The 18,247-nt window shown below is 62.5% G+C and overlaps 9 protein-coding genes across 9 annotated transcripts; 4 read left to right on the top strand and 5 right to left on the bottom strand.

The window, feature by feature from the left end:
• Positions 1-133: 133 nt before the first annotated feature.
• Positions 134-1,774, top strand: AMSG_02053 (CMGC/MAPK protein kinase). The gene is made up of 2 exons (XM_013905631.1): positions 134-233; positions 669-1,774. The coding sequence occupies exons 1-2, from the start codon at positions 153-155 to the stop codon at positions 1,734-1,736; spliced, it is 1,149 nt and encodes a 382-aa protein (XP_013761085.1). The 5' UTR covers positions 134-152; the 3' UTR covers positions 1,737-1,774.
• Positions 1,775-1,800: 26 nt separating this feature from the next.
• AMSG_02052 (uncharacterized protein) lies at positions 1,801-2,334 on the bottom strand (the record flags this gene model as incomplete). The annotated part of the gene is made up of 1 exon (XM_013905630.1): positions 1,801-2,334. The coding sequence occupies exon 1, from the start codon at positions 2,299-2,301 to the stop codon at positions 1,801-1,803; it is 501 nt and encodes a 166-aa protein (XP_013761084.1). The 5' UTR covers positions 2,302-2,334.
• A 177-nt stretch (positions 2,335-2,511) lies between these two features.
• On the bottom strand, positions 2,512-3,525 carry AMSG_02051 (uncharacterized protein; the record flags this gene model as incomplete). The annotated part of the gene is made up of 1 exon (XM_013905629.1): positions 2,512-3,525. The coding sequence occupies one exon, from the start codon at positions 3,523-3,525 to the stop codon at positions 2,512-2,514; it is 1,014 nt and encodes a 337-aa protein (XP_013761083.1).
• Positions 3,526-3,961: 436 nt separating this feature from the next.
• On the top strand, positions 3,962-5,457 carry AMSG_02050 (CAMK/CAMKL protein kinase; the record flags this gene model as incomplete). Its single annotated transcript, XM_013905628.1, has 1 exon — positions 3,962-5,457. The coding sequence occupies one exon, from the start codon at positions 3,962-3,964 to the stop codon at positions 5,045-5,047; it is 1,086 nt and encodes a 361-aa protein (XP_013761082.1). The 3' UTR covers positions 5,048-5,457.
• AMSG_02049 (uncharacterized protein) lies at positions 5,237-6,047 on the bottom strand (the record flags this gene model as incomplete). Its single annotated transcript, XM_013905627.1, has 1 exon — positions 5,237-6,047. One exon carries the CDS (start codon positions 6,045-6,047, stop codon positions 5,295-5,297), a length of 753 nt encoding a protein of 250 aa, XP_013761081.1. The 3' UTR covers positions 5,237-5,294.
• A 649-nt stretch (positions 6,048-6,696) lies between these two features.
• Positions 6,697-10,676, top strand: AMSG_02048 (uncharacterized protein; the record flags this gene model as incomplete). Its single annotated transcript, XM_013905626.1, has 2 exons — positions 6,697-10,353; positions 10,467-10,676. Exons 1-2 carry the CDS (start codon positions 6,817-6,819, stop codon positions 10,674-10,676), a joined length of 3,747 nt encoding a protein of 1,248 aa, XP_013761080.1. The 5' UTR covers positions 6,697-6,816.
• On the bottom strand, positions 10,575-12,596 carry AMSG_02047 (uncharacterized protein). Its single transcript, XM_013905625.1, has one exon. The coding sequence runs from the start codon at positions 12,471-12,473 to the stop codon at positions 10,863-10,865; it is 1,611 nt and encodes a 536-aa protein (XP_013761079.1). The 5' UTR covers positions 12,474-12,596; the 3' UTR covers positions 10,575-10,862.
• Positions 12,597-12,660: 64 nt separating this feature from the next.
• Positions 12,661-15,254, bottom strand: AMSG_02046 (uncharacterized protein). Its single transcript, XM_013905624.1, has 2 exons — positions 15,141-15,254; positions 12,661-14,606 (listed from the first exon to the last, which is right to left on the bottom strand). The coding sequence occupies exons 1-2, from the start codon at positions 15,234-15,236 to the stop codon at positions 12,678-12,680; spliced, it is 2,025 nt and encodes a 674-aa protein (XP_013761078.1). The 5' UTR covers positions 15,237-15,254; the 3' UTR covers positions 12,661-12,677.
• On the top strand, positions 15,107-17,005 carry AMSG_02045 (uncharacterized protein). The gene is made up of 2 exons (XM_013905623.1): positions 15,107-15,711; positions 16,180-17,005. Exons 1-2 carry the CDS (start codon positions 15,517-15,519, stop codon positions 16,957-16,959), a joined length of 975 nt encoding a protein of 324 aa, XP_013761077.1. The 5' UTR covers positions 15,107-15,516; the 3' UTR covers positions 16,960-17,005.
• Positions 17,006-18,247: the final 1,242 nt, after the last annotated feature.

Below are 18,247 nucleotides of genomic sequence, written 5' to 3'. Positions count from 1 at the left end.
AGGCCTCGTTACGCCGATCGGCATGACTGCAAGCCTAGCGAAGAGTCGTGGGGCGGAAACAGTGCCTACGAGTGACAGAGAGGAGGACCGCGCTCTGCCTACTCCACGCACATCGCATCTTGAGCCACACTTCACTTGGGTCCTGCTTCACCATGGATATAGGCAAGCACAGCTTTCTAGTGGGAGGCACCGAGTTTGTCATTGACAAGAGATACGTCATTGAGCATCCTGTCGTACGTGCTGTATGGCGTGGGGGGGGGTGGGGGTGGGGGGGTGGGGGTGGGGGGGGGGGTTGGTCAAGGTGGTGATCCCGACGTTGTCTGTTCCATTGGAAGCTCGGGAGGAGAGGAGAGGCCGGGGGGGGGGGGGGGGGGAGGGGGGAGGGGGGGGAAGGGGCAGGTAGCGGGGGGAGGGGATTGAGTGGAAGATTGGAAGGGGGTCGGTGGAGGTGTGCGGTGGAGGTGTGGGGCAGTGGTGGTGGTGGTGGTGTGGGAGGGTGTGGGAGGGTGTGGGAGGGGAGGCGTTGTCTCTGCCCAGCACCTCCTCATCACCGATGGTACACACTCACGTATTCCCCTGGGTGCTTGCCTTGCATGTGTGCGTGTGTATGTATGTGTGCGTGTGCGTTTGCTTGCATGATGTGTGCGTGTGTGCGTGCGTGTGTGTAGGCGCTGGGCAAGGGCGCGTATGGAACAGTGTGCGCGGCGGTGGACACGGTGACCGGCGAGGAGGTGGCCATCAAGAGAATCGCTGAGGTATTTGGGCATCCCATCGACGCCAAGCGGGTGCTGCGTGAGCTGAAGCTGCTCCGGCACCTGTCGAACCACGAGAACGTGATCCGGATCTTGGACATTATGACAATTCCGCCTGAGGAGGCCGAGACCTTTACCACCATCTACATGGTGATGGAGCTGATGGACACGGACCTGCATCAGATCATCAAGTCTGGGCAGGAGCTCAATGAGGAGCACTTTACACACTTTCTGTACCAGGTCTTCCGCGGGCTCAAGTACATCCACTCGGCAGGCGTCATCCATCGCGACATCAAGCCGTCGAACCTGGTACTCAACGCCGACTGCGATATGAAGATTTGCGACCTCGGCCTTGCGCGACCGAACGTGATCGACATGAACCAGGCCGGGTTCACCGAGTATGTGGCCACGCGGTGGTACCGTGCACCAGAAATTATCTACGACTCGGGCCAGTACACCAAGGCCGTCGACATCTGGGCTGTCGGCTGCATCTTTGCCGAGCTCATCCTGCGACGCCCGCTGCTTCCAGGCCGCGATCAAGTCCATCAGCTCTCGCTCATCCTCACCTTTCTGGGCACGCCATCGCCGGAGGAGATCGACGAGATTCGCAACGACAACGCGCGCGCATACGTTCGCTCGCACGGCGTCCGGCCGCGCAAGGACTTTACTGTCGAGTTCCCGGGCGTCAGCCCAGTGGCCATTGACCTGCTGGAGAAGCTGCTGGCGACACAGCCGGGCGATCGGCTCACTGCCGAGCAGGCACTCGAGCACCCTTACTTTGCTGACCTGCACGAGCCAACCAACGAGCCGGCCGCTCCGCCGTTCCTAGACTTTGACTTTGAGTCGGAGCCCGTCGACATCAACACCATCCGCGCACACATCTACAACGAGATGCTCGCCTTTCACCCGGAGCTTGCAACTGCCGGCCAGGCGTCCACCAACGCCGACGACGCCGACGATCTCGCCGCCATGAACATCGAGTAGCCGCTGCAGGCCATAACATACTCCCATCTGTACTCCTCGCCTGGCTCAATGCCCTTCCAGTCCTTTATGCGTCAGCCTTGGAAGGCCCAGCCGCCGTAGCGACAGCCGCGGTAGCCGCGGCAGCCACCGCATCATCATCATCCTCGTCGTCTGGCACCACGAACGAACCCTTGGAGATTCTCCGCTCTCCACGACGGATCTGGACCCCGGGCGCGACCGGCACTCGCCCCGCCACCGCTGACGTACCCGGTTCTGGGCCGGGGCCGGCCGCCACCGCCGCTGCTGCCGCCGCTGCCATGAGCCCCGCACCATCGCCATCTACGGCCGCTTTGGCGACCGGAGGCGCGCCACTTGGCACCGGCGGCTCACCCTCTAGAAGAGCAACGATTTTGTCCGGGTAGTCCAGCATCGAGCGTTTGCGCCTAGGCTTTGCCTCGGCAGCCAGGCCTTGGCCGTCAGCCGACTGCCCCGCCGCCGCCAGCTGCCCCGGGCCGACCTCGTCGTCGCCGTCGAGGAACGTGTCGTCGCCTTCCGAGTCCGAGTCTGAGTACTCTGGATGCGACATGTGAGATTGTGTGTGTGTGTGTGTGTGTGTGTGTGTGTGTTTGTGTATGACGTCGTCCGGGTGGAAGTGCTGGTGGACAGGTGGGCTTGGGCCTTGGCGTCGGCCTGGCAACGGGCCCGGCCGCGGCCTGGATCAAGGACATGGCTAAGATAACAGAAGTGGCGATGTGGAGGCAAGCTAGGATTCAAAGCGTGGGGAGAGGATATGTTGTTAGGCGAGACTGAGACGGCGGAAGACGGCCGGTGCTCCAACAGTGACCCACGTGGCTCCGGCAGCGCCAGCAAGGAGGAGGATGATCTCGAGCTCGGTGTCGCGTTGGCCGCGGACAACGCGAATAAAGATGAGGCCAAGACCAAGACCAAGTGGGGTGAGGCCGACGAGCAGGCGCCAGGCCAGGCGCGATGGTGAGAGCCCAGGCTTGGCGGCGGCGGCGGCGTCGAGCAGTGGCGCGCGCGGCGGGACAAAGGCGAGGGTGACAAGTGCTCCTAGCGAGTACCACGCACCAAGCTGCTTCTGGCGGTGGTGGGCCTCAAAGGCAGCGATAAGGACGTAGCCGGCGGTGGCGAGAAGAACGAGGCGGGCGGCCAGGGCTCGGCGTGAGTCGCTCAGCAGGCTCGGCGCGGCAAAGAAGGTCAGGACGCCGAGCGCGATGCCCGAGCCGACGTCGTGGACAAAGTGCAGGGCAAAGTAGACGCGCGATGCTGCAGTGGCGGCGATGCAGGCGGCTGCCAGCCAGCGGAGCTGTGCGTAGCTCGCCGAGTACGTGTCGACGACAGTGAGCCAGGCCACGGTTGTCGCCCACGAGTGGCCTGATGGGAACGAGTACTCGACTGAGTCCAGCGCCGAGGCGCCGTCGACCGCCATCGATCCGGAGCCCGAGTGCTCACGGAGCAGATGCAGCGGGCGCGGCTCGCGGAACCAGGTCTTGGCGAGCGAGACAAGCAGCAGCGAGTAGTGGAGGAGGGCGAGGAGACGGAGGCCCAGCGCGCCGGCCCGCCGCGATCCGGACCAGATGAGCGCAGGGACGAGGGGAAGGAAAATCTCAAAGCCACAAGCCGACGCCAGCCGAGCGAGCACGCTTGCCGGCGCCGAGAGCAGTGCATGGCGGAGGGCAGCGACTGTCGGCAGTCCCCACTCGTGGACGTGGTACTCGAGGTCCACGGCCACCGCCGCCACACCGCATGCCAGCGCCACCGCAACCAGCCCGCGCTCTCGCCTGTGCATACTAAGCCCAGTCTTCACACGTCGCACCGAGAGTGATGTACGCCAGCCGGAGCCGGAGCGCCTGCCCGAGCACCCACGCCCACACAGTCACTGTCAACACTATCATCGCATCCCTGATGTCAGCTCATCGCCCCCAGAATCCAATATCATGTTCTCCTCAGACCCCTGCCCAAAGCCTCCGCCCTCCATCGCGATCGTCTCCCTTCCCTCCCCTCCCCCCCCCCCCCCCCCCCCACCACCACCTTCCATCCGACTGGCATCTGCCCAACTCCCCGTTCCCCGCAAGTAGCCAATGTTCCCACACGTCAGTCCCCCCCCTCCCTACTCCCTCACCGTCATTATCTCCAACGCCTCACTTCTCGCCCTCCCGCTTTCTTCCTCCTTCCCCCAGGGTGTGTGCGAGGAGGAAGATATGCATGGTCGCTCTGCGTTGAGCATGGCGCTGGAAGAGGAGGCGGTGGCAGAGGCGGCGGCGGCCGAGGCGGCGGCGACGGCGTCCGCAGCAGTGACGGATGCAGATGCGATGGCTGAGAATGCAAGCTTGGAGGCCTGCCGCATGCGACGGGCGACCAGCTCGGCGGCCGGACCCACAACAGCCGTGAGGGGTTCTGGTGCTGGTGCTGGTACTGAATCGGAGGCTGGTGGATCGGATGTCGTCATGGCAAATGAGGCCGCTGACCTCGGGCGCGTCAAGTTGGCTCGCACCCGGCCCGACGGCACCGTTGTCGCGCGGAGCAGCAAGCGGGCTCGGCCGATGGCACCGCCCGGACCATCGGCGCCAGAAGAAGTTTACGCGCTGGGAAGCTGCTATCGCATCGACTTTGCGGCCCCTGTGGCGGGCTCATCCAAGGTCTTCCGCGCATGGTCGGTGGCGGCTGGCCCGCCGCTGGTGGCCAAAGTCTGGGTCAAAGCTTCCATGTGCGCCGCCGAGAAGGCATCACTGGCATCGGAGCTGGACATTTTGCGGCTCATTGCCGAGTACGGACCCGAGTCTGGCTGTATCGAGCTCCACGACTACGCCGAGGACGACAACTACGCCGCGCTGCTTTTCCCCTACGTTGAGGGCGGCGATCTGCTCGAGTATGTCCACGCGCACGAGGGGGAAATGGACGAGGCCATGGCCCGCCCCATCTTTGGGCAGATTGTCGACGCCGTCGCCATGCTCCACACCCAGCTCTGCGTGGCTCACCTCGACCTTAAGCTGGAGAACGTGTTGCTCTCGTGGCCCGACGGCGGCCCAGGCGCGCCGTGCGCCACGCTCATCGACTTTGGCTTTTCCAAACATTGCGACTCGCCCTCGGCCCGGCTCGAGATCCACTGTGGCTCGCCGTCGTACATTTCACCCGAGATGTTGCGCAAGCCTGCGCTTTCGCCGTTTGCCTCGGACGTCTGGTCGCTCGGAGTGGTCCTGTACACCCTCCTCACTGCCAACTTCCTTTCCGTCGCCAAGCCGGCGCCGTCTCCAACAAATCGCTTTTCCGCGCCATCAAGCGCGGCCGCTTCGCCGTCCCCGGCGAGCTGAGCCCGTCGTGCGTCGACCTCCTCACCTCGCTCCTGGTGACCAAGCCCGAAAAGCGGCCGTCCATCGCCGACGTGCTCGCCCATCCGTGGCTGGCTGAGCCGGGAAGTCCGACGGCAGCGGCATCGCTCCCGCGCCGCTGCCCCAGCCCCTCGCCCGATGGCGCTCCCACCTGGGCCTCTGCCTTTGACTCGCACAATGAGCCGTCACCGCCGGTCGACGTCGCACCGCGCGGCTCGCTGCCTGCCGCTCAGCCGGATGCCTCTGGTGGCGTGTAGCCACCAGAGCTCGTTGCTGCCGAGCTCGACGCAAAGCTTGTTGCTGCACGCAGGAATGAGAGCGAGGTGCCAGCCACCGCCCTTGCCGCCGCGTCCAGCTTGGACCCGATGCCCGCCAGCCGATTGAGCTTGGCCGGAACGGCGTCGCCAGGCAGTCCGAGCGCCTCAACAAATGCCCGTGCAAAGTGCAGACAGTTGCGATTGAGTAGGTCGTAGTTGTCAGCAATCCAGCCGTCGCGTCGCATCTGTGAAATGACTGCCTTGACCTTGCGCCGAGACAGCATTGTCTCGCCCAGTACCGCCGCAGAGTTGTACACGTGCGCCGTGTTGCCACCAGGTGCACACGTCACAATGCCCGCATCAAACGTAAAGTACACCTCGGCGCCGTACACCTCGATCCCGCCGTGATACGCCCCGAGTCCCACCAGCGACGCAGCACGGTTCGCCGCAGGCAACGCTCCAGCCGCTAGATCGTACACGTGAAGCACAACCTGCTCGCCTGCTTGCGCCTTGGTCCGTGCATTTGCCTCCGTCTGCTCACGCTCTGCCTTCTTGCTTGACCCCGCAGCTGCCTCTCTGACCGAGGCCTCCTCGATCTCCACGCTGAGTTGCGTGTACGCTGCTGCTGCCGCCGCCACAGCCTCCATGTCGCCGCGAGCCTGCGCAGCGGCCACCTCGGCCTTGAGCTCTGCCACTTTGGCCTCGAGCTCCACCAGGCTAGCCATGGTGTTGCGCCGCTCCGTCTTGGCTCGAGGGGCGTGTGTTGCGCGGCGAACAGTGAGCGGCGAGCGGCGAGCGGCAAGCGGTGTGGCTGCTGCCCCGGCGGCTTTCCGGTGAGCGGGCGAAAAGCACCCGTTCTGGGTGGGACCTACCGCCGCAGAGTAACCCCCGAACGAAGCTGCGGGAGGTAGTCATGTGGCGCATGCGATGGCCTCGACGGCGAGAGAAGGCAACACCGGGAGAGACACCATGAGGATGGAGGAGCAGGCATGGCCTTTCCAGCCGAGACCATTCTCTTTGCATCAACGACTGTCAGGAATCATGTCTGTCATCCCCGTCCCCGGCCCGCTTCCGACGTGTCTGTCAAACGTCACAAACATGGTATCATTGAGGGACTTGGGGACAGAGCCGGCAGCATGCGGTAGGCGAGGGGAAGCGAGTGTGACAGTAAGACACCTCGCTCACCGACCTGGCGTCGTTATCCTCTGGGGAGGGGTTATACTGCAGCCTCGCGTCTCCGGTCGTTGTCGCTGCAGCTACTTCTGCCGCGGCTTATTCTCCTCCGCCTACAGTCTCGGCTTCCACCCCGTTGTCAGCTCGGCCAACCGCCCCACCTTTCTCCCCGGCGGTGGGGCCCTCACCACTCGAGCGTCTGCGGGTAGCGCCACAGCCAGGGCTTCAGCACACTACTGCTTGTACTGCGAGCGCTTGTCTGACAGCTACCTTGTCTGACGCCGCACTGCATTGTGTGGTGACACTTGGGAGTGCATCGTCATGAAGAGCGCCCGGAGCGGAGCGTCATTGGCCTCGCAGGGCTCTGGCCCTTTCTCCTCTTGCTCAGGCGGTTCATCGTCTGATGTCAAGGGCTCGAACGAGCTGACAAGAAGTGCGACAACCGCCACGTCTTCTGGCTCGTACCTGGCCTCTTCACCTTCATGTTTGTCGCCCACCTCGTCCGAAGCCCTTGTGCAAGAGGCAATTACGTCGTCGTCGTCGTCGACGCCGCCGTCAGAGTCGAGCTGCGAGGCTGGTCTGCACCGGCCGCCTACCCTTATCGAGCCACCGAGCCCGGCCTCGCGCCAGTCTTCATCGGGCCATACCTGGTCTCGTCGCAATACCTTCCGCTCGTCCGAGGCCTCGCTTCCGGTAGCATCGGATGTCTCGGTCTCGGACGAGATCCAGTGCAGCGACGAGCTCATACTTCAGCTCACCATCAACTCGTTCCTGGACGACAAGTTTGGAACAAGTCTATCAGCGCCGCAACCGGGCATGGCTGCCGATGGCGCTGCACCAGTGTTGGGCGTGACAAACGCTGCAGCACCTGGCACGACAGCCGACCATCTGCACCCGCACGGGCACTCGCGCTCGCGGTCAGATTCCACCGGCTCCATTACTGAGCTCTCTGAGTCGGTCGTCAAGTCCCACTCGCGGTCGAACACCCCAGTCCGCTCGCCAGAGCGTGATGGGCTCGCGACCAGCTTTCGCGACCGCCAGCTGCTGGTGACGTCTGCTGCAAATGCTGTGCGGAAGTCGGGTAGCCACGACACGCGCTCCCGCGCCAAGGCCAAGGCCAAGGCCAAGGCCAAGGCCAAGGCCAAAGCGAAGGCCAAAGCCAAGGCCAAGGCCAAGGCCAAAGCCACGACCAAGGCCAAAGCCAAGGCCCGGGCAGCTGCTGCCAGTCGAGAAGTTGGTGAGAGCACAGGCATGCTCACCACCGCCCCGCCACTGCGCCGCTCGTCGCAGGTCTCGCAGCCATCGCGATCAGGCAGTCAGACATCGCGGCACGACTCGCCGTTCTCGGAGGTCGGTCGAATGGCCTCATCGGTCCAGGCTTCGGACGGTTTTGCTGTCGTTGCGAACGGCGGCGGCGGTGGCACCAAGCCCAGGTCACGGGCGAGCTCCAAGGCGCGGGCAAAAGCCAAAGCCAAGGCGCAAGCCAAAGAGAAGGCCAAAGCCAAGTTCCGAGCCTGGGTTAAGGAGCGATCTAAGGCCAAGGCCAAGGCCAAGTCCAAGGCCAAGGCTAGGATCAAAGCCAAGACGCGAAAGCGGTCTCAAACTGATGCGCGCGATGGCGGGCGGTCGCTCTCTCAGTCGGGCGTGCCCACCGCGCAGCCGTCGCCCGCAGCACGCCAGAACCACGGCACAGGCTCGATCTCGCACCCAACCTCGCGCCAGTCGTCATCTAACCCGCGCCGGACTCCCCACTCGCGCAAGTCCAGTTCGCGTAGTGGGCACAGAAAGCGTCGCTCGAATGCCAGCTCGCCCTCGCCGCTACCCGCAGTCCAGGAACATGTTGATGTCCAGAGCATGGGTGTGGAAACCGGGCTCAGTCGGCCGCGCTCGCGCTCGCCGGCCCAGCTGGCTGACTCGATCGGCTCGCACTCGTCTGCGGTGCAAGGCGCCGCCCACCGCTCGCGCTCACCGGGTACTCTAGCACGTGCCTCTGGGCACACGCCCGGCCGTGGTGGGGACGTCTTTGTCATTTTGCGCAACTCGGCAGCATCGTCTACGTCTGAGCTAGAATCGTCATGCATCGAGGCCCGGGATTCGAGGCCTCGGTCGCGCACTCGGTCGCGGACGCCGACCACGCTCACTTACTCGCAGTACTCATCGACCGATTTGCTCTTGCTCGACGTCTCGCGCATCAAGGCCCACTACAAGGCCAAGGCCAAGGCAATGCTCAAATCCAAGCTTGCTCTCGCTTACAAGCAGAACGGCGAATCTGCGTCTCTCACCAGCTCCTCGTTCTCAGACCTCACGCTGAGCTCGTCGGCACTGGACGGACTCGAAAGCTCGTCGCTTGATGGCTACAGCATGTCATCCGACGAGTATGAAACTGAGGCTGAGGTCACGCCGACCGAGTCTCACCCGACAACCACGCCTGCTTCGACAAGCCGTGCATGGCCCGTACCTCACGGGCGAGTCGGCGGTCCCGTTCCTCCGCACGCACGCCCTACCGGCCGGCCAGTTGCGGTTCAGCGGTCGAACACGCTTGACGTTATCGGCCTCGATCCTCCGCCAGACTATCCCCTCCTCTCCGAGCTGGCGTCGACTGGGTTCTCGCGGTCAAACGAAGAGGTTCTCATGCGGCAGAAGCAGCGCGAGCGCGGCGACGGCCTTCAGCCTGGGCCGGATGCGCCTACCCTGCGCTCGCAGTCGCCGCGGCGCAACCAGCTTGCCAACCACGTCATGTCCATCCGGGCCGAGGAAGAGGAAGTTGTGACATCGACGCCGACACCACCAAGCGTGATGCATTCACCGACCGGTGTGGCACCAACCGGTCGCGACTCCCGACGAGTCGCGCCGGCCTTTGGCATCGGCGGTGCTGAGACCGGCCAGCCGCGTTCCTCAATCTCGTCCACCCCGCCGTCGCCGCCCTCTTGGGCAGGCGGCGGCGGCGGCGGCGGCGGCGGCGGCGGCCACTCAGCGGCTTGGGTACATGGCGAAGACTCGCGCGTTCCGCCCGGAACTCCATATGTGCGACCTCGGGCTGTCCGCTGGATCCTAGGCGCGCTGGGACTCTACTCGTCGTCATCGAGCTTGGCGTACGAGGTGTACCAAGTTTTCATCTCGCTTTCTGTCGCACCGGCGCTGCTCATGCTTATCGTACTGCGGGCGTTCGAGGCGTCGTCGCGGCCAGAAGACACATCGGGCTCGTTCCTCGCTTGGCCGATCCTCATCCCGGCATGGATCGCCGGACTGTACTCGGGCGTCACGCTCTGGTTCCTCATGCGGCAAGAGGTGTGCAAAGAGCTCGAAGTATTGGTGGCCAATCTGGTGTGCTCAGAGCGTGAGCGACGGCTGCTCGCCAAGCTGGACACCGGCTTCCACGTTGTCGTAGTCATCGCGCAGATGGTCGGTGTTGCTGTTCTTGCGGCGACGACATCCGCGCACCTCTCGACCGCACTTTTTGTCTGCTTTGTTATCGCTTCGCCGCTGGCCATCATGTTTCCGTTTGCCCTCATTGAGCTCCTCCTTCTCGTTCGGGTTTACCTTGCTGCCGTCAGCGACGTCTCGCACCAGATGGGCGTGCTCTCAATCGGTCGGCGACCATCACTCCACCCGGACGGCTCAATGGCAATGCCCTCGCCAAACCTGGATCTTTCGATGGGCTCGGGCTCGTACCCAGTCGCCACTGTTTATCGCTCAGACCCAGCCATGGCTGACGCGCTCTACGCCTCGGCGACTGTCTCGATCACCGACATTGGCGGCGTCATCATGCACTTTGACTCGCTCTGCCGCAAGCTCCGCGCCTCGGTGGATGTGTGGAAGGTGTACTGGGTCATCGGCGCTGTTCTGTACACCGGTCTCGTCACCTTTTTTCAGTTTACATCGGCATGTACCCTCCGCCAACGTATGCTACAATCTTCATCATTGTCTGCATCACCTTCTATCTCCTTTCCTGGGCATGGATTCCGTCACAGCTCGCTGTCGCTGCCGAGCGGCTCGCCGCCAAGTCGTGGCACTTGGGCTCGCGTGTGGCCTCGCTCCGTTTTGAGGCGTCATCGTCTCAGCGCTTCGTGTGGTCTATTTCTCCCACAGTCCACTTTACCCACCACTCGTTCCGTCGACTTCTCATCTACCATTTGCTTCTTTTGCTGACAGTCGTTGTCCTGGTCCTGGCTCGTTCGTAGCTACCTCCCTCGTCCGTTGGGGTACCGCAATGACGTCGTGCCTCCGACCGCATCGGCCATGGTGACACCTGTCGCTATGTTTCCAGTAAATGCCCCGCCTTGCTGCCAGCATCGCACAGCGCGAGCCAGCTGATACTCACGCGCGCGCGTCGCGCCGGCGCCGCGCCGGTCGCCAACAGCAGCAGTCTACTGTGCCCGAAAGCCAACGAGTAGCAGGTAGAGCGATCCGATGAAAGAAATGACCTTGGTCATGACGTGAAAAGTGATGAGGACCGAGCCGCCGACGCGAAATCCGATCTCGTGGGCGCTGATCGAGGCGGTAAAGAACATAAACTCCGAGCGGTGGCTACTACTACGGCCCGATGCCACATGCAGCGCGATCTTGTGGATGGTGGCCTCGGTGTCTGCGTGGAGTTTGGCCGAAATGAAAGCAACGGTAAAGGTAAGGACCGTGTTGACAACAAGCCAGAGCGCAAGGACCGAGATAGTGAGGCCGTCCAGAGACGTGTACGAGAGAAGAGAGACAAGGCAGATGGCAACGAGCGGAATCTGAACGGCAAAGATGCAGGTGAGCCACGGGCCGAACAGCTTGTTTGCCAGCATGGCGTGGACCGAGAGCTCGCTAAAATCGTCGACGAGCTCGGTGAGTGACTTTTCATCGCGAAACACCTTTTTCTGAAGCCAATGAATGCGGCGGGTGAGCGAGACGGCGGTGTCAAAGAAGAGGGCCAGCGGCGTGAGGAAAATACCGGTGGCAAAGACGTGGATGACGGTAAAGACAACCTGCGCCCCGTTCGACGAGAGAACGAACATCTCACGGAAGACCGACTGCGCATCACGCTGCAAGCCAAACCATCGTGCAGCAAGAGTAAGCGCCAAGTTGGCAACAACGCCAAATATCACGGCCGGCATGAGCAACCGCAAGCGGTGGTGCGAGCGGCAGACGTCGGCCTCGCTCTGCCACATTGCCTTCCACATGCCAAACAGCCACCCGGTGTGGCCCCAAAAGCGAAGCGCAAACGACCAAGCTGTGAGCATGTTGAGAAGGTACCAGAGCGCAGCAAGGAGGACAATGATTCCATGCTCAAGATCGGAAAAGTCGGAGAAGAGAGACACTATCTGCACGACGGTGACCGTGGTTACGGCCGCAGCGATGGTTAGCGAGTACACTCGCCAGAGCGCCGAAGGCGCGTTGATGCCAAACACAATAGTCATGATGTGCGCAAGCCACAGCGACCAATGCCCGCGCTGCATGAGATCGTTGTCGTTGCGATAGTCGACCATGCCCAGCGAGCCGCGCTCAAACTTGCGCAGCAGCGCGTCGTTGTCGTACCGTGAGCTCGAGTCCGAGCCAGATCCAGAGCTGCTCGATGCCGAGTGCCATTGCCGCGAGCCATGAGCCGCAGTCTTGGACTCATCCTCGCTTTTGTCGTATTTGCTCTCAGGCGGCGGTGAGCTCGAGCCAGATTCCATGGCCGACGCCGAGTCCGAGTCCGAGTCCGAGTCTGAGTCCGAGTTGGAGTGATGACGGCGCGCGCGGCGGCCTGAGGACTTGGGCAGCGGCGGGAGCGAGGGGTCTCCGCGAGACGACTCCGGCAACGAGGTCGACGCCCCCGATGGTGATGGGTGATCAGACAAGTCCGAGGGCTGTCGGGGATACGAAGAAGAAAGATCGACCTTGTTCCTGTTCCTTGGTTTGTCTCGGTGGCGGTTCGTTCCTCGTCGTTTGGCAGCGGTCTTGGGCATGACGCTTAGGGAGGGGTGTGGTGACGGGTAGATACGTGTCGCGCTTGGCATGCACTACCAATGGCGATGGGCCGTGTGTAAAGGGGGGGGGGACTGGAGTCGGCGCCGTCTGGCGCGTGGGTCCGTGGCGTCTGTTGGGTGGCGGCGTGGGTTTGGTACGTACGCGTGCGGTGTGGGCGAGTGTCGTTGGATTTGGCGATGACGCCAGCACACACGGTTGTGCGCAGAGGGGGGTGCAAGGAGTTTCGGGGGATGTTACGATATGGCGGGCTCGATGGACTCGATGGGCTCACTGGATTGCTTACCAGAGAGATCGGGCTCTGTGGCAAGTGTAGGCTCCGGCGAGGCACGGGTTGGTGGCGGCGGCAGGGCGGTGTAGCCGGAAGGATCGTTGTCGCCAGCTATGGGTGCAGGGTTGGGGTCAGGGCCATCGAGCATGACGTCGTTAGCGACATCGGTGTTGTAGCTATCATAGTGAATGTGTTCGCCGTGTTCGCCGTGTTCGCCGTGTTCGCCGTGTTCGCCGTGTTCGCCGTCCATGTCATACTTGCCATACTCGCCGTCGTAGCCCTCGCCGTGCTCGGCATGGTACATCTCGGCGTCACCCTCGGCGCAGATCTCGTCAAAGCTGTCACCAAAGCCGCCAACGTTCTCGGCAACGTCAGGTGGAGGTGGAAGACGGTTCTTGGGTGGGAGAGGTGGAGGGATCTTGGCCGGAGTGGAAGGAACGGCATCGTCAGGGCCAGGCTTCTTGGGCTTCCGCTTGTGGCGCTTGTGGCGAGAGGAAGACGACGGCGGCTCACCGTCTGCGTTGGCAGCAGCGCCGGCGCCCGAGTCTGACGATGATGACGAGTAGGATGACGAGTCCGACGACGAGCCCGACGACGAGCTCGAGGCTGATGAGCCATACGTGAGGTTTGAGGCGTCAGTGGCCGAGTTTGCAGCAGCGGCGGAGGGGGCCGGTGCTTGAAGAGAGAAGGAGGAGAGGGCATTTGAAAAGTCGATGGACGGCCGCATAGCGGCCGCATCCTCGATTAGAACCTCTTCCGTGATGGATGGCGAGACTGGTGCGGAGCTCGCTGTGGTAGAGCCCTTGTGGGCCATGTGGGCCATAAAGAGCGGTGAGGCGAGCGAGGAGAGCGAGACAGAACTGCGCCGGGTGTTGGCCTGCAGCTTAAAAGCATCGGCCTTTGCGGCTGCGGCCAGCTCTTCCTCGCGGGTGCGCTGCATCCACGCAAGAAGCTGGTCATCAGTAAGGGCGTCGGGGGAGTCTCCGACGTCCTCGATGTATGTGAGGCGTGCACGCTCGAGCATACGCTCGCGGCGCTTGCGGCGACGGTCGCGCTTCTCGCGGTGGAGGGACATGTGGAAATAGTCTTCAAAAGCGGCCTCGTAGAGGGCGTCGCGCTCTTCAGGCGTGAGCGCCTGCTGGCGGTCGGACGGCATGACCCACTGAGAGTTAGCCGACGAGCAAAATACCATGATGTCCTCTTGAGGGTCGATAGCCTGGTATGCGGCCTCGAGCTGGCCGACGGTATCGACGAGCGACTTGGGCGAGGGGTAGAGGGCGCGGTGCATGAGCTTGAACGCGGCCTTGGTCTCCATCAGGCGGCGAAGAATAGTCGACTGCAGCGCGTTGAGCGATTTGGGGAGGGCGCGGACGTAAAAGTCCGACTGGACGGCATTGAAGATGCGGACGCCGTCGTTGTAGCGCGACTTTGCGTCGAGCATCTCCTGCTTGGCCTTTTTTGCGTCGTCAATGAGCCGCTTGCGCTTCTTCTCGCGCATCGATGCCGACGACGAGTTGGACAGCGTTTCGCGGGCTACATCGGCGCGGGCGCGCAGCTCGTCAAACTCATGCTGCATCTCGTCGATGGATGCCAGAGACTCCTCAAACCGCTGCAGCATGGTGTTGCGCTCGTCAAGCGCTGCAGCCACCGTCTTCACCGTTGTCTCTTTGCATTCCACCAGCGGCGGCACGATGTACGTCTCGATCTTGTCCGCCACGTTGGAGTGGTGGATACCCTCGCGCGCCATGTGCTGCACAAACGTCCGATAGCAGGCCTCAGACGAGTCGCGGCCTTTCGATGTAAACGAGAGCTTGGTCTCGTTGGACAGCTCGGTCAACTCGTCCGCGTACCGCCTCTCAATGAGAGCCAGCCGCTGCAAGTACTGCACCATGTTCTGTGTGTTGCCGCCCCATCAATTGCCGATCACCCCATCGCAAATGTGAGTCTGTAGCTGTTTTCTTCTTCCTCTTGCCACGCGCACAAACGCATCACTTCCCACCGCACCCCGATTGTCGGGAGAGCGTAAAAGTTGTTGAGCTGCGTGCGCATGCCTCAAACGAATGCTCCCCCCCAGGTCCGGACGCCAACTTTGACTTGTTCAAGTTCCAACAACGGCAACAAGTCGTGGCGAGCTAGGTTTGCGCAGCAGACAGAGCCCGCAATGCAGACGAACAACTTGCGTCCACCCGTTGAAAGGTCAAGCTCTGCACCCATGTGTTGATTCGAGCACTGCCGGTGCAAGCCAACACTTGCCAAGCAGGAGTTGGTCGAGCGGGAGCCGTCAAGAGATAGAGTTCGTACGAAAACACGTGGCCAGCAAGGCACGTGAAGGGAAGAAGGAGGGAGGGGGGCATGGGGAAAGCGGGGAGCAGGGGAGGAGAGGGGGAGGGGGGAGGGGGGGGGGTGAAGGATAGCATGGGTTGCGTACATCAAGCATGGACTCGCCGTCCTCTGCAATCTGCTGGGCATGGCCAAAGTCACCCAGGAACGAGGCTACAAACGGCGACATGCTCGCATTGGCCATGTCGTTGCTGGCCAGTCTCGGCGCCAAGTAGCAGTGACAATGGCGGCGGTGGAGTTTGCTGACGATTCGTCGTTCCGATTTGGTTGTTGCCCGTTCCTCCGGCTCCACCGATTGGCTAGTGGGGCTAGGGGAGTCATCCATCCAACGATCACAGCTACACCCATTGATCCAAGCCTGTGCCACGGGGAAGGGAAGGTCAAAGCAGGGTGTAACGCAATTCGTGGTGCTTGGTGTTGTGTGCGAGAGGCGGTAGGCGAGGCTGCTCGACGGGCACCGGGCGATGGCACCTCGACTTTGTCCGATTCGGGTGAGGAGTAGCAACCACCTCGCTCTCTGGAACATGGCTGGATTTCTCGAGGTCTTTGTGGACCAAACGGTTGTGCTCGACAGCGCTAACAACGTAGAGTCTGCTACGGCAGTCATCACATGTCCCAGTGAACCGGAGATCTCCTTTGAGGCCGACATCACTGACAAGGTACGCATCGCCACGCCGTCGTGGTTTCCCCGGGGAGGCGAGGCGAGGAGGAAGAGCCTTTTGGGTTTTTCCCTACCTCGGCTTGGCCTACTTGCTTGTTTTCTGTAGCACTGTGTGGCCGTGTAGCGGCATTAGATGCAGGCTGCTACGGTCACAAACCATGATTCGCCCCTTCAAAGGGTGGTGCTGGTGGTGGTCGAAGGCGCGAGGCGTGAGCCTTGGTGGAGGTGCCAGCGAGTGGCCAAGGATGGACGGTGGATGGGCGTCGGCGCGGGCGGCGCCTGCCGAGGACGGTTATGGCCGAGTCCCTGGCGGTGGATGGGGGGTTGGCGGTGGGGAAGGAGAGGAAGAAGGATATTTGCATGGTGTGGATGAGGTGGTGGTGGATGCTAGGCATGGAGGAGGTGGATTTACAAAGTAGGTGTGGTCACGGGGCGCTCGACCCTGGTGATTGACGGGCGTGGATAGGTGCGTGCGTCGGCCGGCGACGGCTTTGTCTGGTCGCGGGCCGAGGTGGTCTCTGTGCTTGCTGCGCTGGAGCGGCTCGCGCAGGTGGAGCACAAGCGGCCGGCCAAGGTCCACACGCCGTTCTCGAACCTTGTGGATGCAGCGTCGCGGGCACGGCTCCGGTCGTCGTTTGCGGCGGCGTCGCCGCACGCCGCTCAGCTGGCAGCCATGCAAAAGGCGCTGATGACGACGGACCGGTCATACAAGTTTGTGTACACGCCTGGGCTTGCTGACGCCGATGACGTCGAGGCTCGGGCCTTTGCCAAGGAGCGCGGCTACACACGCGCTGAGGTTGTCGACTTTGTGGCGTGGAAGATGGATCTGGGCGATCTGCGGAACGAGCTGGGCGATGATGACGCCCTCCGGACTGCTGAGCCGTTTTACTACTACGCCATCGTGGACCACTTTGGCGGTGTCGACGCTGCTCTTGCGGCTGTCGAGGATGCCACTGCGCCTGCAGCGTCGTCGGCTCCGGCCTCGTCGGCCTCTGCTCCGGCTGCGGCCCCGGCGAGCGCGTCCGTTGCCCGCAGCGGCGCCGCTGCCGCCGACCCCTCGGTCTGCAAGTTTTTCCTGCAGAGCCGCTGCGCCTTTGGCGCCTCCTGCCGCTTTGTCCATCCTTCGGGCATGGCCCAGGCTCCTCCGGCCGCCCATCAGGCCTCTTCGGGTCCCGTCGTCTGCAAGTTTTTCCAGTCGCCGCAGGGCTGCCGCTTCGGCACTTCCTGCCGCTTTGCGCATCAGTGATGTACCGCTGGAGTGCTTGCTGACCAAGTAAACGTATTTTTCCCCCTTCTGCTCCCCACCGCGTCTGCGCTCAACTTTGTTTGCCCGGAACTCGGCAGCCGTGCAGAATCCTTGACCACTCGACAGTTCTACCAATTTGCCTCAGGCCATCCCAGCGTGGACAATCTTGGGCGCTAGCAGCGGCAACCTGCCGCATTAGGCTACACGACTCTCAAGCACCTACACCCACACCCACCTTACGCATTCCCGCCCCCCCCCCCCCCCCCTTTTCCCACCCCTTTTCCACCCCCGCCCCTTCTTGTCAACGTGACGTGCTGACTCGCTCTACACCATGAAGGTGGCCTTGTCGCTCTTTGGGTACGCTACCCCCGTGCTTACTTCCTGTGCCTCCTTGCCTGCAAAGATCGGTCGTTGCTGCAAGGCAAAGCTCTGCCCTGGCCATGCCCCCCCCCCCCTCCCCTCCCCCCCTCCCTCCCCCCCCCCCCCTCCATACACAGATACAATCAACCCATTGCTGTATCTTTGCATTGTCTACCGTTCGTTCTTATTCCGGAAGCACCCTCAATACCACCCCTTCCCCCTCCCCCACGGTCCCCGGTCGGTGGTGGGGGAACACGCGTGTTGGCGGTGGTTGGGCTGGGCTTTTTTTTCGCAAGCGGAAGGAAAAGGCCTTTTCGCCGCCTGGTCGTCCACATTCCGTTGGTTGTTCATTTTTGTGCGTTGGCGAGGCACATAACTCACATCAACGGTTCTCCTGGGACGGACATCAGTGTGATCGTGGCTGCACTTGCAACCTGTTTGCCGTCGTCTGTCTTCGCTGACCAATCTTGTTCTGGACCAGCGGTTGAGTTGACACCAGGAGTTTGTGTTTTCGCCAGATACAACAACGACGACTTCGCGGACGCGGCAGCCGAATGTGATGCCCAGGGTGGATATTTAGTGACACTGCCGACGCGTGGCTATCGTAAGCGGTTCCTGTCATCCGGTCTCGCCTTCAGTGGCGAGTTGTGGACGGGGCTCATCTTTGACATTCAGCTCTCTACTGGCTTCATCTGGCTGGATGGTACACCGGCAGAAGGTCTGGACTTTAGCGATTCGCAGCCAGACTTGTCCAATGCGCGTGCTTTCGCGTACAACCCGTCGCAAGACGTGTTTCATCAAAGCGGGCTGGGCGACAAGTTCACTATTGAGTTCTGCACTGCTCGAAAGACGTGCAACGTGGTCAACTGTGAGCTGTGTGCAAGCGGTGTCGGCGTTCACGATGTCTGCCACAAGTGCTTGCCGGGCT

This window comes from Thecamonas trahens (assembly GCF_000142905.1).
Source record: "Thecamonas trahens ATCC 50062 unplaced genomic scaffold supercont1.8, whole genome shotgun sequence".
Taxonomy (NCBI): Eukaryota; order Apusomonadida; family Apusomonadidae; genus Thecamonas; species Thecamonas trahens.
Note: the sequence above shows the minus strand (reverse complement) of the source record. Positions and strands in the feature narration are given on the sequence as shown.